At 37.3% G+C, this 17500-nt stretch overlaps 1 protein-coding gene across 1 annotated transcript in view; it reads left to right on the forward strand.

The window, feature by feature from the left end:
• Positions 1–17500, forward strand: part of LOC115225735 (mucin-12-like) — an 86895-nt gene that overhangs the window by 23960 nt on the left and 45435 nt on the right. The window contains exons 19-26 of the mRNA XM_029796670.1: positions 1346–1414; positions 3128–3552; positions 4622–4763; positions 7183–7634; positions 8714–8855; positions 11277–11761; positions 13536–13677; positions 16682–17202. Coding sequence (XP_029652530.1) covers positions 1346–1414; positions 3128–3552; positions 4622–4763; positions 7183–7634; positions 8714–8855; positions 11277–11761; positions 13536–13677; positions 16682–17202 — 2378 coding nt within the window. The remainder of the gene's footprint in view (positions 1–1345; positions 1415–3127; positions 3553–4621; positions 4764–7182; positions 7635–8713; positions 8856–11276; positions 11762–13535; positions 13678–16681; positions 17203–17500) is intronic.

Below are 17500 nucleotides of genomic sequence, written 5' to 3' on the forward strand. Positions count from 1 at the left end.
TTTCACAACAGATGACACAGGTGGTAGTTTCCCATATATTTGCATTTTGGTTGGATGGCGCTTCCACGAGAAATTTTGAGCTCTCATGAGGCGAGTGTCTGTTCCATCCAACCGCCTCTCAAAATAATGATGAATACAAACATACTTCTACACGATGAACAAAATAATAATAATAACAATAATGGTTTCAAATTTTAGCACAAGGTTAGCAAGTTTAGGGTGGGGGAAAAGGCGACGAGCTGGCAGAGACGTTAAGCACGCCGGGCGAAATGCTTAACGGTATTTCGTTTGCCGCTACGTTCTGAGTTCAAATTCTGCTGAGGTCGACTTTGCCTTTCATCCTTTCGGGGTCGATAAATTAAGTACCAGTTACGCACTGGGGTCAATGTAATCGACTTAATTCGTTTGTCTGTCCTTGTTTGTCCTCCCTGTGTTTGGCCCCTTGTGGGTAGTAAAGAAATAGGTATTTCGTCTGCCGCTACGTTCTGAGTTCAAATGCCACCGAGGTCGACTATGTCTTTCATCCTTTCGGGCTCGATTAAATAAGTACCAGTTACACACTGGGGTCGATGTAATCGACTTAATATCTTAGTCTGTCCTTGTTTGTACCCTCTGCGTTTAGCCCCTTGTGGGCAATAAAGAAATAAGTTTAGGGTGGGCAAAGTCAATTACACAGACCCCAGTGCGTAACTGGTACTTGTTTCTTCGACCCCAAAAGGATGAAAGGCAAAGTTGACTTCAGTGGAATTTGAACTCAGAATGTACAGATGGACAAAATGCCACTAAGCAGAGGATGAAATGCAAAGTAAACCTCAGTGGAATTTGAACTCACAATTTAAGTACAGATGAAATTCCACTAAACATTTTGTCCGGTGTGCTAATGATTCTGCCAGCTCACTGCCTCCAACCTAATATCAATAAAGTATCAAATATTTTGGTGCGTGACTTCTGACCCATGCTGTATTTTTGTTCAGTGTTCTGCTCATTCACTCTGACCTCGTCTTTCCTACCTACAGAATGATAGACACTTTCTTTCCTCTGTATTTATTGTTGTTGAATAGGAGTGATTGATCGTCTGGGTGTTTTTAAAGTTTAGCCTTAAAGTTAGCTACAGCTTGCCTGCCGTTAGGACTTGAAATACAGGTAAAAAGTCAACTTTTTAAACCAATATACATAATAATGACTATGCAATGTTCTGCAAGACTTTGTGTGATTGTGTACAGAACGTATTTTGTATATTCTATGCATTTGAAGACATTTATGTCAATATTTACTTACTTAAATATATTTTTTGATTAGAAGCGGGTTGAAAGTTTATTGGTTTAAATGTTGTTTTTTTTGGCAGCCAGAGAAGTAGAAGGAACCACTCTAATGCCTTTCATAACAGAACTATTGATGACAGAACAGCCAACAGGTAGCTTAACCTCCGAAGTATTCCTTTTATTTTTTCAAATAATATTGTTTATCAATTAAAAATAAGAAACAAGCAACCGGTCCGTTGACAAGATTTGATCCCCTGTTTAATGTTTGCCCGGCAGTCACATCACGGATAGATGGTCTGTCACTCCATATTTGCTTCTATAAATATTTTGTTCTTATGGTATTTTAATATTTTGGTGGAGGCGCAATGGCCCAGTGGTTAGGGCAGCGGACTCGCGGTCATAGGATCGCGGCTTCGATTCCCAGACCGGGCGTTGTGAGTGTTTATTGAGCGAAAACACCTAAAGCTCCACGAGGCTCCGACAGGGGATGGTGGTGATCCCTGCTGTACTCTTTCACCACAACTTTCTCTCACTCTTACTTCCTGTTTCTGTTGTACCTGTATTTCAAGGGACCGGCCTTGTCACTCTCTGTGTCACGCTGAATATCCCCGAGAACTGCGTTAAGGGTACACGTGTCTGTGGAGTGCTCAGCCACTTACACGTTAATTTCACGAGCAGGCTGTTCCGTTGATTCGGATCAACCGGAACCCTCATCGTCGTAACCGACGGAGTGCTTCCTTCCTTTATTTTAATATTTTATATTATTTTAAATCATGAATGGCAGAAAAGCTAATAGCACTGATGTCAGTTATATCGATGTTTAGAGAAATGTAATGACAGGCAGAGTATAGAGAAAATGAACAAGCAATATATACAGATACGAGCAAAACGCCTCTCCGGTCCAATGGACGGTGCTGAGTTGTCAGACACTTAAACCAAATTTTCTCAAAACAACTTGTCCGACCGTTCCATAGGCCTCCCCTTTGAGAAACACTGATTTAACCTAAATTTGAGACACCAGCAAAAGAAGAAATAAAGATAGACTCTTTTTCTATTCCAAAGAATGCTTTATCGATTGCATTCTCACCTGGAATCGTCCAATCCATGCTAGCATCGAAAGCTGACGTTAAACGATGATATATATGTGTGTGTGTGTGTGTGTGTGTGTGTGTGTGTGTGTGTGTGTATACGAGGTAAAGGTCCCCCCCGTCCAATGGACGGTGCTGAGTTGTCAAACATTTAGACCAAATTTTCTCAAAACAACTTGTCCGACCGTCCCATAGGCCTCCCCTTTCAGAAACACTGATTTAACCTAAATTTGAAACACCAGCAAAAGAAGAAATAAAGGTAGACTTTTTTTCTATTCCAAAGAATGCTTTATCGATCGCATTCTCACCTGAAATCGATTTTTGTAATTTTTTTCAAGACTTATACACGCCCTGATACCGTCGGTATCTACATATCAAATTTGAGCGCAATCGGATGGAGGATGCCCGAGATCCGAGAAGACACACACACATACACACACACACACACATACACACACACACACACACACACACACACACACACACACACACACACACACACACACACACACACACACAGAACGGACTTATTTTCTATTCCAAAGAAAACGATTTTTTTGTATTCCAAAGAAAAACGATTTTTTTTTTGTATTCCAAAGAAAAACGATTTTATTCACGCAAATATGCAAACCGAAGAAACGATTCCATACTTGTTCATTGGTGATATATTTATGAATTTACTGATATATGTTTTATGTTTGTTCTTTAATCCGGCTGTTGATATTTTGGTAATGTCTTCTAAAATTGATAATCTTGAAAATTGTCTCTTGCTACCAGAATTCCTTCAAACAACAGAAATAACAACAAAAATACCGACGATTGTGGGAACAACACCAATTACATCACCGATACCAGTTATATCAACAACGATACCAGTTATATCAACGGTTATGTCGACGACAGAAGGGAAGGCTTGTGTTGACACCAATGGTCTGTCAAGCACAACTTATATCAAAGACGAATGGATACAAACCACGGACAACACCGTCCCAGGATACCGTTTAAGACCCCTTGGTGCACAGGGGAGACATGGAGAGGAAGTGTTTGAGAGTTCAGCTCCACTTGTTGTGATTACTGTCCAACTGAGTGAGAACTACGATGTGCCTTTGGGCAGTTTACAGCTAATTGTTCACAAAAATATTAAAAGCTTTATGATAATGTTCCGCAAAGTAGAAGCCGATCATTATAAGCCGTTTGGAAAGGTAGTTACTGAGTGACATAATTGTTGATTTTTATATAACTTCATTTTACAAATAATTAACGAAGTTTTTAGAATATTTCAAATGTAAAAGGAATTCTTTCGTGAAATCAAAAGGAATTCTACAACTTGTAACGTTGCTGATCTGTCAGTATTGAATTCAACATCAGTCATTGGTCAAAATGATATACTCGTTTCTGTCTGTAGAGACCTGTGTCATCATTTGTTAGAATCAGTATATGAATGGTAAAATGACCTATTGACAGAATCAGTAGGACATTGGAGAAATGTTTGAGTTCCGAGTTCATATACTGGGAAATACGTTAACGTTTTACCCATCCAGGGTCAATGAACTGTCTACTATTCATATACAAGGCTTAAATCTTCTGCTCTCTCTCTCTCTTTTTTCATACACAACAGATTATTCTCTCTCTCTCTCTCTCCATCAGTCCACTTCTAATGTGAAAAGATTGTGGCTGAATAAAGCCAGTATCCTTTACTCCTTACATATGTGGAAAGGGATAAAATGTAGTGTCTAGTAACCTCTTCATATTTCACCTGCCATTAATTCTAGCCAAAGAAACCAGTAAATGTTCTGGGCTCCGATATTTCGAGATATTATATAATACAGAGAAGACAAAAACAAATCTGCTGCTGTCTGTCTGTCTATCTCACTCCCTATTTGTCTATATGCACACACATACACACACATATCATGCATAAAGTGAATAATTATTCAACGAATATTTGTAATTACTACGATTTCCGTCTTTCATTAAAGATTTTTGATTAATTAAAATCTTGAGCTAATGAGTTGACATGAAGAATCTGTTTCATAAAATTTGATTTTTCTCTCAGAAAATATCATCAAGGGTACATTATGTTGGTTAGAACTGGCACCCAATTTCACATAATATTAAGGATTTAGGAATAAATGATATGTCTTCATAATATTTCTGAGATTCATCTATTAGCGATTTAAGATTCCCTCTTTCTGTAAGAACTTAGTGAAACGATTCTTTGACTGAACTCTTCGATTCCAGGATGTCTGATGAGATTTTTGATATTTTCAGCAATTCTCTGCTAATGATTCTGTACATTTCCCAACTGGTTTCCAAGCCCATCGCATACAAATATTTATAACTGATAGATTTGACGTTGGTAAAAGTGTGACAATCTTACTGGATATCCATGGCTGTTTCGAACCAGTGTTTCGTAAGTAACAACTAAAAGAGAAGCTGTTTACTCACACAAGTCTGTTTGTGTCGTTATCATCTTCGTTACCAAACGTTCACCGTCTGTGATTCTGCGATTTGTTCTGGTTTCTTCTTCAGATCGTCTTTGTCTCTATTACTTTGCGTTTGTCATTTGTTCTGGAAAATATTTGTTAGTTTCATGTTTGTTGCCGTTGATTTCTAAAGAATTTACGTTGTTTGTTGTTGATTGTTTTGTTTAACGGAATTCAAGACGGAAAATGTCAGGGAGATGGAAGAATTTTGTAGTTATTCTTTTACTTGTTTCAGTCATTTGACTGCGGCCATGCTGGAGCACCGCCTTTAGTCGAGCAAATCGACCCTATGACTTATTCTTTGTAAGCCTAGTACTTATTCTATTGGTCTCTTTTGCCGAACCGCTAAATTACGGGGACGTTAACACACCAGCATCGGTTGTCAAGCGATGTTGGGGGGACAAACACAGACACACAAATATATACACACATATACACATATATATATATATACATATATACAACGGGATTCTTCCAGTTTCCGTCTACCAAATCCACTCACAAGGCTTTGGTCGGCCTGAGGCTATAGTAGAAGACACTTGCACAAGGTACCATGCAGTGGGACTGAACCCAGAACCATGTGTTTGGTAAGTAAACTACTTACCACACGGCCACCCCTGCGCCTATAATGTTAAAGAATTTCATTGTAAAAATGTTTAAAATCCTCAACATATTAGTTAATTAGTTATTAGTTAATTAACATATTAGTTAATCAGTTCTACTTTACATAATTACTGAGAAAGAAAATCAAACTAATAGTATATTTCTTAATGAGAGATGGATAGACATTTTCCATTTTAATTTTAATATTGACCCAGCATTTAATATTGGTGTTGTAACGGTTGTTGTTGTTGCTGTCTTCTTTTTCATTCATTATTCCAAAGTATGCTGATATTATGTCCAGTGTCCAGTTTTATGTTTTATATATTCACCATATGTCAGTTATATTTTTAAAAATTTCTTTTGTGGTTTTCAAGTTTTTGTCATTTTACATATTCTTGTTTCCCCTGAAGTAAAGTTCTTCTCTCCTGATTATCTCTTATGAGGGTTTGTAATGAAAACTGCAACAGTTTCTGCTGAATATAGTGTATATTATATATGAGATTATTAAAATAAATAAATAATAAATGCGCCCTTTTAAAACCTAGCCAGGCTCATGGGCCCGGTTTCCCGGTTTCAATGGCGTATGTGTTCCCCAGCTGGACGGGACGTCAGTCCATCGCAGCGTTACCCATTTTTGCCAGCTGAGTGAACTGGATCAACGTGAAATGAAGTGTTTTGTTCAAGAACACAACGTGTCGCCCGGTCCAGGAATTGAAACCACAATTTTACGATCATGATGCTGACACCCTAACCACTAAGCCATGCGCCTCTACAAATAAATGCGCCCTTTTAAAGCCTAGTCAGCCTCATGGGCCCGGTCTCCGAGTTTCAATGGCGTATGTGTTCCCCAGCTGGACGGGACGCCAGTCCATCGCAGCGTTAATCATTTTTGTCAGCTGAGTGAACTGGAGCAATGTGAAAATGAAGTGTTTTGCTCAAGAACACAACACGTCGCCCGGTCCAGGAATCGAAACCACAATCTCACGATTATATTAACGACATTTCAAACATCATTTATTCATTATTTATTGAAGGTTCTTAAATATGTAAATGTATTGGAAAACCTCGACAATGTAGTAGGAGTACTCCGTCGGTTTCGACGACGAGGGTCCCAGCTGATACGATCAACGGAACAGCTTGCTCGTGGAATTAACGTGCAAGTGACTGAGCAATCCACAGACACGTGGACCCCTAATGTAGTTCTCAGGGGGATTCAGTGTGACACAGGGTGTGCCAAGGCTGGCCCTTTGAAATACAGGTACAACTCATTTTTGCCAGCTGAGTGGACTGGAGCAACGTGAAATAAAGTGTCTTGCTCAAGGACACAACGCATCGCCGGGAATCGAACTCAGACCTTACAATCGTCAGTCGAATGCCCTAACCACTAAACCACGCGCCTTCACTCTCGACAATGTAACACGTACATAATAGTGTGTTGAGAAATCAGCATTATTTATATTTATTGCTGTCTGTTGGACAATATTCCTTTTTGATGCTGGTTCAATGGTGAGGTGTATATATCTTAATATCTGACATATTTAATGTTGATAGACAAATTAGGGGTTTTGCTGTTCTACAGAATATCAGTAATATGTAAAACTTTATTTGACTTTAATGGAATAGAGGGACCATTAATAAATTTATTGGTAACCGTTTCGTGTTTGTTGCTTGGTGTGGTTGATGTTGCTCTTCTGGTAATGTCTTCTAATATTGATAATCTTGAAAATTGTCTCTTGTCACCAGAACTTCCACCAACAGGAATGACACCAACAGGAATGACACCAATAACAACAACACCATCAACAACACCAACAACAACAACAATACCAGTTACATTAACAGCAACACCAATTGCATCAATGATACCAGTTATATCAACGGTTATGCCGACGACAAAAGAGAAGGCTTGTGTTGACATCAACGGTCTGTCAAGCACAACTTATATCAAAGACGAGTGGATACAAACCACGGACAACACCGTCCCAGGATACCGTCTAAGACCCCTTGGTGCACAGGGGAGACATGGAGAGGAAGTGTTTGAGAGTTCAGCTCCACTTGTTGTGATTACTGTCCAACTGAGTGAGAACTACGATGTGTCTTTGGGCAGTTTACAGCTAATTGTTCACAAAAATATCAAAAGCTTTAGGATAATGTTCCGCAAAGTAGAAGCTGATCATTATATGCCATTTGGAAAGGTAGATACTGGGTGATTTAATTGTTGCATTTTTATATAACTTCCTTTTACAAATAATTAACGAAGTTTTTAGAATATTTCAAATGTAAAAGGAATTCTTTCATGAAATCAAAAGGAATTCTACCACTTGTAACGTTGCTGATTTGTCAGTATTGAATTCAACATCAGTCATTGGTCAAAATGATACACTCGTTTCTGTCTGTAGAGACCTGTGTCATCATTTGTAAGAATCAGTATATGAATGATAAGATGACCTATTGACAGAATCAGTAGGACATTGGAGAAATGTTTGAGTTCCGAGTTCATATACTGGGAAATACGTTAACGTTTTACCCATCCAGGGTCAATGAACTGTCTACTATTCATATACAAGGCTTAAATCTTCTGCTCTCTCTCTCTTTTTTTTCATACACAACAGATTATTCTCTCTCTCTCTCTCTCTCCATCAGTCCACTTCTAATGTGAAAAGATTGTGGCTGAATAAAGCCAGTATCCTTTACTCCTTACATATGTGGAAAGGGATAAAATGTAGTGTCTAGTAACCTCTTCATATTTCACCTGCCATTAATTCTAGCCAAAGAAACCAGTAAATGTTCTGGGCTCCGATATTTCGAGATATTATATAATACAGAGAAGACAAAAACAAATCTGCTGCTGTCTGTCTGTCTATCTCACTCCCTATTTGTCTATATGCACACACATACACACACACACACATATCATGCATAAAGTGAATAATTATTCAACGAATATTTGTAATTACTACGATTTCCGTCTTTCATTAAAGATTTTTGATTAATTAAAATCTTGAGCTAATGAGTTGACATGAAGAATTCTGTTTCATGAAATTTGATTTTTCTCTCAGAAAATATCATCAAGGGTACATTATGTTGGTTAGAACTGGCACCCAATTTCACATAATATTAAGGATTTAGGAATAAATGATATGTCTTCATAATATTTCTGAGATTCATCTATTAGCGATTTAAGATTTCATCTTTCTGTAAGAACTTAGTGAAACGATTCTTTGACTGAACTCTTCGATTCCAGGATGTCTGATGAGATTTTTGATATTTTCAGCAATTCTCTGCTACCGATTCTGTACATTTCCCAACTGGTTTCCAAGCCCATCGCATACAAATATTTATAACTGATAGATTTGACGTTGGTAAAAGTGTGACAATCTTATTGGATATCCATGGCTGTTTCGAACCAGTGTTTCGTAAGTAACAACTAAAAGAGAAGCTGTTTACTCACACAAGTCTGTTTGTGTCGTTATCATCTTCGTTACCAAACGTTCACCGTCTGTGATTCTGCGATTTGTTCTGGTTTCTTCTTCAGATCGTCTTTGTTTCTATTACTTTGCGTTTGTCATTTGTTCTGGAAAATATTTGTTAGTTTCATGTTTGTTGTCGTTGATTTCTAAAGAATTTACGTTGTTTGTTGTTGATTGTTTTGTTTAAAGGAATTCAAGACGGAAAATGTCAGGGAGATGGAAGAATTTTGTAGTTATTCTTTTACTTGTTTCAGTCATTTGACTGCGGCCATGCTGGAGTACCGCCTTTAGTCGAGCAAATCGACCCCGGGACTTATTATTTTTTGTAAGATTAGTACTTATTCTATTGGTCTCTTTTGCCGAATCGCTAAGTTACGGGGACGTAAACACACCAGCATCGGTTGTCAGGCGATGTTGGGGGGACAAACACAGACACACAAACATATACACACATACATATATATATATATATATATATCTCACTATATACACGACGGGCTTTCTTTCAGTTTCTGTCTACCAAATCCACTCACAAGGCTTTGGTCGGCCCGAGGCTATAGTAGCAGACACTTGCTCAAGGTGCCAAGCAGTGGGACTGAACCCGGAGCCATGTGGTTGGTAAGCAAGCTACTTACCACACAGCCACTCCTGCGCCTATAATGTTAATGAATTCCATTGTAAAAGTGTTAAAAATCCTCAACATATTAGTTAATTAGCTATTAGTTAATTAACATATTAGTTAATCAGTTCTACTTTACATAATAACTGAGAAAGAAAATCAAACTAAAAGTAGATTTCTTAATGAGAGATGGATAGACATTTTCCAATTTTAATTTTAATATTGACCCAGCATTTAATATTGGTGTTGTAACGGTTGTTGTTGTTGCTGTCTTCTTTTTCATTCATTATTCCAAAGTATGCTGATATTATGTCCAGTGTCCAGTTTTATGTTTTATATATTCACCATATGTCAGTTATATTTTTTAAAATTTCTTTTGTGATTTTCAAGTTTTTGTCATTTTACATATTCTTGTTTTCCTTGAAGTAAAGTTCTTCTCTTCTGATTATCTCCTATGAGGGTTTGTGATAAATTCTACGCTTGTTTATGTTGAATATAGTGTATATTATATATGAGTTTATTAAAATAAATAAATAATAAATGCGCCCTTTTAAAGCCTAGCCAGGCTCATGGGCCCGTTTTCCCGGTTTCTATGGCATATGTGTTCCCCAGCTGAACGGGACGCCAGTCCATCGCAGCGTTACTAATTTTTGCCAGCTGAGTGGACAGGAGCAACGTGAAATGAAGTGTTTTGCCCAAGAACTCAATGCGTCGCCCGGTCCAGGAATCGAAACCACAATCTCACGATCATGATGCTGACACCCTAACCACTAAGCCAGGCGCCTCCACAAATAAATGCGCCATTTTTAAGGGCCTAGCTAGGCTCATGGGCCCGGTTTCCCGGTTTCTATGGCGTATGTGTTCCCCAGCTGGACGGGACGCCAGTCCATCGCAGAGTTGCTAATTTTTGCCAGCTGAGTGGACTGAAGCAACGTGAAATGAAGTGTTTTGCTCAAGAACACAACACGTCGCCCGGTCCAGGAATCGAAACCACAATCTTACGATTATATTAACGACATTTCAAACATCGCTTATTCATTATTTATAGAAGGTTCTTAAACATGTAAATATATTGGAAAACCTCGACAATGTAGTAGGAGCACTCCGTCGGTTTCGACGACGAGGGTCCCAGCTGATACGATCAACGGAACAGCTTGCTCGTGGAATTAACGTGCAAGTGACTGAGCAATCCACAGACACGTGGACCCCTAATGTAGTTCTCAGGGGGATTCAGTGTGACAAGGCCGGCCCTTCGAAATACAGGTACAACTCATTTTTGCCAGCTGAGTGAACTGGAGCAACGTGAAATAAAGTGTCTTGCACAAGGACACAACGCATCGCCGGGAATCGAACTCACGACCTTTCAATCGTCAGTCGAATGCCCTGACCACTAAACCACGCGCCTTCACTCTCGACAATGTAACACGTACATAATAATGTGTTGAGAAATCAGCATTATTTATATTTATTGCTGTCTGTTGGACAATATTCCTTTTTGATGCTGGTTCAATATTGAGGTGTATATATCTAAGTGCCTGGTGTATTTACTGTTGTTATATATTTTAGGGTTTTGCTGTTCTACAGAACATCAATAATATGTAAAACTTTATTTGACTTTAATGGAATAGAGGGACCATTAATAAACTTATTGGTAACCGTTTCGTGTTTGTTGCTTGATGTGGTTGATGTTGCTCTTTTGGTTATGTCTTCTAATATTGATAATCTTGAAAATTGTATCTTGTCACCAGAACCGCCACAAACTACTCCAACACCAACAGGAATGACACCAATAACAACAACAACAATAACAACAACACCACCAACAACAACAATACCAGTTACATTAACAGCAACACCAATTGCATCAACCATACCAGTTATATCAACAACAGGGCAAACTGCTCCAACAGGGACACCAATTGCATCAACAACAGAAGGGAAGGCTTGTGTTGACACCAATGGTCTGTCAAGCACAACTTATATCAAAGACGATTGGATACAAACCACGGACAACACCGTCCCAGGATACCGTCTAAGACCCCTTGGTGCACAGGGGAGACATGGAGAGGAAGTGTTTGAGAGTTCAGCTCTACTTGTTGTGATTACTGTCCAACTGAGTGAGAATTATGACGTGTCTTTGGGCAGTTTACAGCTAATTGTTCACAAGAATATTAAAAGCTTTGTGATAACGTACAGCAAAGTAGAAGCCGATCATTATATGCCATTTGGAAAGGTAGATACTGAGTGACATAATTGTTGATTTTTATATAACACATAATTAACAAAGTTTAATGGTTATTTTTAATCTTTTACTTGTTTCAGTCATTTGACTGCGGCCATGCTGGAGCACCGCCTTTTAGTCGAGCAAATCGACCCTAGGACTTATTCTTTGTAAGCCCAGTGCTTATTCTATCGGTCTCTTTTGCCGAACCGCTAAGTTACGGGGACGTAAACACACCAGCATCGGTTGTCAAGCAATGCTAGGGGGACAAACACAGACACACAAACATATACACACACATACATATATATATATATATATATATATATATATATATATATATATATATATATATATATATATATATATATACATATATACGACAGGCTTCTTTCAGTTTCCGTCTACCAAATCCACTCATAAGGCTTTGGTCGGCCCGAGGCTATAGTAGAAGACACATGCCCAAGATGCCACGCAGTGGGACTGAACCCGGAACCATGTCGTTGGTTAGCAAGCTACTTACCACACAGTCACTCCTGCGCCTAATGGTTATTTTGTCTTAGAAAATTTCCAAATGTAAAAGGAATTCTTTCATGAAATCAAAAAGAATTCTACAACTTGTAACATTACTGATCTGTCAATATTGAATTCAATATCAATCATTGGCCAAAATGACCAATCTCATTTCTGTTTGTAGGGACATGTGTCATCGTTTGATAGAATTAGCATATGGATGGTAAGATGACACATTGATAGAATCAGTAGAGAATTGGAGAAATATTTCAGTTCTGAGTTCAAATGCTGAGTAATAAGTTAATAATATTATCCATCCAGGGTCAATGAACTTTCTACCATTCATACACATTGCTTAAATTTCCTTCTGCACTTTCTCTGTCTGTCTGTCCTTCTCTCTCTCTCTCTCTCTCTCTCTCTCTCTCTCTATTCCTCTGACAGACACACATCGTCGGTCATCGTCTAATGTGAAACGATTCTGACTGACTGAAACCAGTGTCTTTTACGCTTTACAAATGAGGAAAGAAGAAAAAAATGCTGTGTCTCGTAACCTCATATTTTACCTGCAAAAAAAATCCTGGCCAAAGAAATGACCACACATTGTTGGTTTGGATAAAGTGATATGCAGTATGACACAGAGAGGTTAAAAGAAAATAAACTACTTTCTATCTGTCTCTCCATCCATCCGTCTATCCATCCATTCATCCATCCATCCTTCCAACCGTCTATCCATCCTTCCAACCGTCTATCTATCTATCTATCTATCTATCTATCTATCTATCTATCTATCTGTCTGTCTGTCTGTCTGTCTGTCTGTCGTCTGTCTGTCTGTCTGTCTGTCTGTCTATCTATCTATCTATTTGCCTACCTCACTCTCTGCGTGTCTATATACATGCAAATATATCACATATCACATGCAGAATTCCATTAATATTTATAATTCCTACAATTTCCTTTTCCCTTCATTAAAGATTTTTGATTTAATTAAAATCTTGAGCTGATGATTGAAAGAGTTGACACGAAGAATTCTGTTTCATGAAAATTGATTCTTCTCTCAGAAAATATCATCAAGGATGCATTATATTGGTTAGAACTGACACCAAATTTCACATAATATTAAGGATTTAGGAATAAATGACATGTCTTCATAATATTTCTGAGATTCATCTTTTAGCGATTTAAGATTCCCTCTTTCTGTAAGAACTTAGTGAAATGATTCTTTGACTGAACTCTTCGATTCCGGAATATTTGATGAGATTTTTGATATTTTCAGCAATTCTCTGCTACCGATTCTGTACATTTCCCAACTGGTTTCCAAGCCCATCGCATACAAATATTTATAACTGATAGATTTGACGTTGGTAAAAGTGTGACAATCTTACTGGATATCCATGGCTGTTTCGAACCAGTGTTTCGTAAGTAACAACTAAAAGAGAAGCTGTTTACTCACACAAGTCCGTTTGTGTCGTTATCATCTTCGTTACCAAACGTTCACCGTCTGTGATTCTGCGATTTGTTCTGGTTTCTTCTTCAGATCGTCTTTGTCTCTATTACTTTGCGTTTGTCATTTGTTCTGGAAAATATTTGTTAGTTTCATGTTTGTTGCCGTTGATTTCTAAAGAATTTACGTTGTTTGTTGTTGATTGTTTTGTTTAACGGAATTCAAGACACAAAATGTCAGGGAGATGGAAGAATTTTGAGGTTAATGAATTTTGTTGAAAAAGTGTTAAAAATCTTCAACAAATTTAAGGTTTATCAGTTCTGCTTTACATAATAACCGAGAAAGAAAAGCGAACTGTAAGTAGATTTCTTAATGAGAGTTTAATGGATATTTTCCAATTTTAAAGAGAATAGCATTTAGTATTCTGTTGTGTCTGGGGAGAGTCATTTTCTTTTTGTGCCTTATAATGTAACACACTCACCGGCAAAATTTCCACTTTTTTCTTATTTTTATTTTCCTAAAATTTTCGTTCGTTGCGTCTTGCAACCTTTTCAATAGCCTTAATAATAGACATTATAAGGCACAAAAAGAAAATGACTCTCCCGAGACACAACAGAATATGCTTCAACACACGAACTCATATAAAGAATCTTGCATACCAAATCCAAAAACGAATCATTTAGTATTGTTACGACCTGCCGTCGTTCAACTCAGACTCAGGACCCCAAGTCGGGCGACGACGACTACGCTCAGTCAAATCGGAAATCCACCACAGAAAGCGGGAGCGGACAGCGAACGCAAACCAGTAACCGGAGACGACAACAACAAAGGAAGAGAGAGAGACAGCGGAGGCAGTTGCTTACATTTAACAACACAATTTATATACTTTTTACAACATCAATTAACTGTAATACATTTCAGATACATTTAAAACATTTAACAGATCGTACACAGAGTTAAAAAAACAATCAATGCATTTAAACATAACAGTATTTTAGATGAAAACTCAATTTATACCAAAAATTTTAGATTTTTCAAACAATTTTATTTTCAATATGTTCTGTCAGTTTATGTTTCCATCATTTACCATAATCTGAGTTCCTCAAAAAATATTCGAACGTAACCTCATTGCTTCCTGCTAAATTTCAAGTTAAACTCTTGCTTTTAACAGAATTTATTGTCTAAAGAGAACAATACATAAATTTTTACTCATAAATATATAAAAATTTCTCACAAGCCATATTATTATAATATCTGCAAGGTTTTTTTTCCAAGTCTGTTCGATTTCTGAAGTCCGGACCTCATTAGATATCATAATATCTCTCCTGCAATAATTAGTTAAATCAGAGACATTATTGTGAATACTGCCACCATTTCTTAATGATGTTCTACTGGTTGTTGTTGCTGTCGTCTGTTTCACTCATTATTCTTTAGTACGTGGATGTTATGTCCAGTGTTTAGTCTTTTGTCATATTTATTCACCATATGTTTGTTTTATTTTATTATTTTCTTTGTGGTTTTCGAATTGTCCTCATTTTTACATGTATTTATTCTCCTGGATCGAAAGCATTTCTCTGTTGATTGTATTCTGAACGTTGAGTTTGTTATGAAAATTGCTACTGTTTAATATTATTTTTTTGTTGTTGTTGTTAAGCAACAAGACGGGTAAGGGTGATTAGGTGGTGGTCTAGGGCTTAGAGGCAGGAGACCCCAGACCTTGGGAAAAAAATCTTTGGTCATCTTGTTGTAGTCGAGGGCTCTTCGTTGACGCCCGACACCACTGGGAGGTGGCCCTCAAAGTCGCTGGAAATGGAGATCTCCAGGTCCAAATTCTTGAACGTCTGCTACTGTTTATGTTTAATTTAGTGTATATTATACATCAGATTATTAATATACCATAATTGTATATATACAAAAATTAATTTGATCTCAGAGAATATCAACAGTGAAATAGCATCCTAGCAACCCTGAAGGGTGATTAGTGATCCAGCACACCTCATCAACGTTTGAGTCATTGAAGTCTTGTATGCCTTCATTTGATTGGTTGGTTCTACATCAGGATATTCTCCACAGAATCTGTCCCCCATTTTTTCATATTTTTCCAGTTCAGGGACTCCTCTATTGTCACCTGAAGCCTTAACTGGTCCTTATACTGCCTCACCTACAAGGTTGTCACTGGAGTAGCCATATAGTGATCTAGTCCCTAATACACTTAATAAAGGATTAGAGATTAAATCTCAAGAGAATAAGCTTTGTTTCATGTAAATCTGGGGGTCATTAAAAAGTATAACGGCTAATAATATACAATCTTTGTTCTTCAACAATTTTATATCTTCTATTATTGATGATGTTTAGTGCCATGCTGTCGATGGCCATGATAGAATCATATTAACGACATTTCAAACATCATTTATTAAAGGTCCTAAAATATGCAAATATATTTGAAAACCTCGACAAGGTAACATATACATAATAATGTATTGAGAAACCAGCATTATTTATTTCGTTTTTGAAAAGGTTGCAAGACCTTTCCACTTATTTCTTATTTTTAAGACTATTGAAAAGGTTGCAAGATGCAACGAAAATTTTAGAAAATAAAAATAAGAAATAAGTGGAAATTTCACCGGTGAGTGTGTTACAAAATAAGGCACAAAAAGAAAATGACTCTCCCCAGACACAGCAGAATTATTTACAGTTATTGCTGTCTGTTGGACAATATTCCTTTTTGATGCTGGTTCAATATTGAGGTGTATATATCTAAGTGCCTGGTGTATTTACTGTTGATATATATTTTAGGGTTTTGCTGTTCTACAGAATATCAATAATATGTAAAACTTTATTTGACTTTAAAGGAATAGAGGGACCATTAATAAATTTATTGGTAACCGTTTCATGTTTGTTTCTTGGTGTGGTTGATGTTGCTCTTTTGGTAATGTCCTTTTATATTGATAATCTTGAAAATTGTCTCTTGCCACCAGAACTTCCACCAACAGGAATGACACCAACAGGAATGACACCAATAACAACAACAACAACAACAATAACAACAACACCATCATCAACAACAACAATAACAACAACACCACCAACAACAACAATACCAGTTACATTAACAGCAGCACCAATTGCCTCAACGATACCAGTTATATCAACAACAGGGCAAACTGCTCCAACAGGGACACCGGTTTTGCCGACGACAAAAGAGAAGGCTTGTGTTGACACCAACGGTCTGTCAAGCACAACTTATATCAAAGACGAATGGATACAAACCACGGACAACACCGTCCCAGGATACCGTTTAAGACCCCTTGGTGCACAGGGGAGACATGGAGAGGAAGTGTTCGAGAGTTCAGCTCCACTTGTTGTGATTACTGTCCAACTGAGTGAGAACTACGATGTGTCTTTGGGCAGTTTACAGCTAATTGTTCACAAAAATATTAAAAGCTTTATGATAACGTACAGCAAAGTAGAAGCCGACCATTATAAGCCGTTTGGAAAGGTAGATACTGAGAGATATAATTGTTGCATTTTTATATAACTTCATATGACAATGAATTAACAAAGGCTAATAAATAGAAATCATTAATTGCTCATCAACTTTCAATTAAATACGAAGTATTTATTAAAATGACATAGATATTTCTTGTTTGAAAGAGAGGATGCCTGTGTTATTTTGAGGAAGGCCCATGTATATATCTGTATATATACACACACACACACACACACATATATAATATATATATATATATATATATATATATATATATATATAAAATTGGATTTAATCCTAAATCTGA

The sequence above is a fragment of the Octopus sinensis genome, linkage group LG28 (assembly GCF_006345805.1).
Source record: "Octopus sinensis linkage group LG28, ASM634580v1, whole genome shotgun sequence".
In the NCBI taxonomy this organism is placed as follows: domain Eukaryota; kingdom Metazoa; phylum Mollusca; class Cephalopoda; order Octopoda; family Octopodidae; genus Octopus; species Octopus sinensis.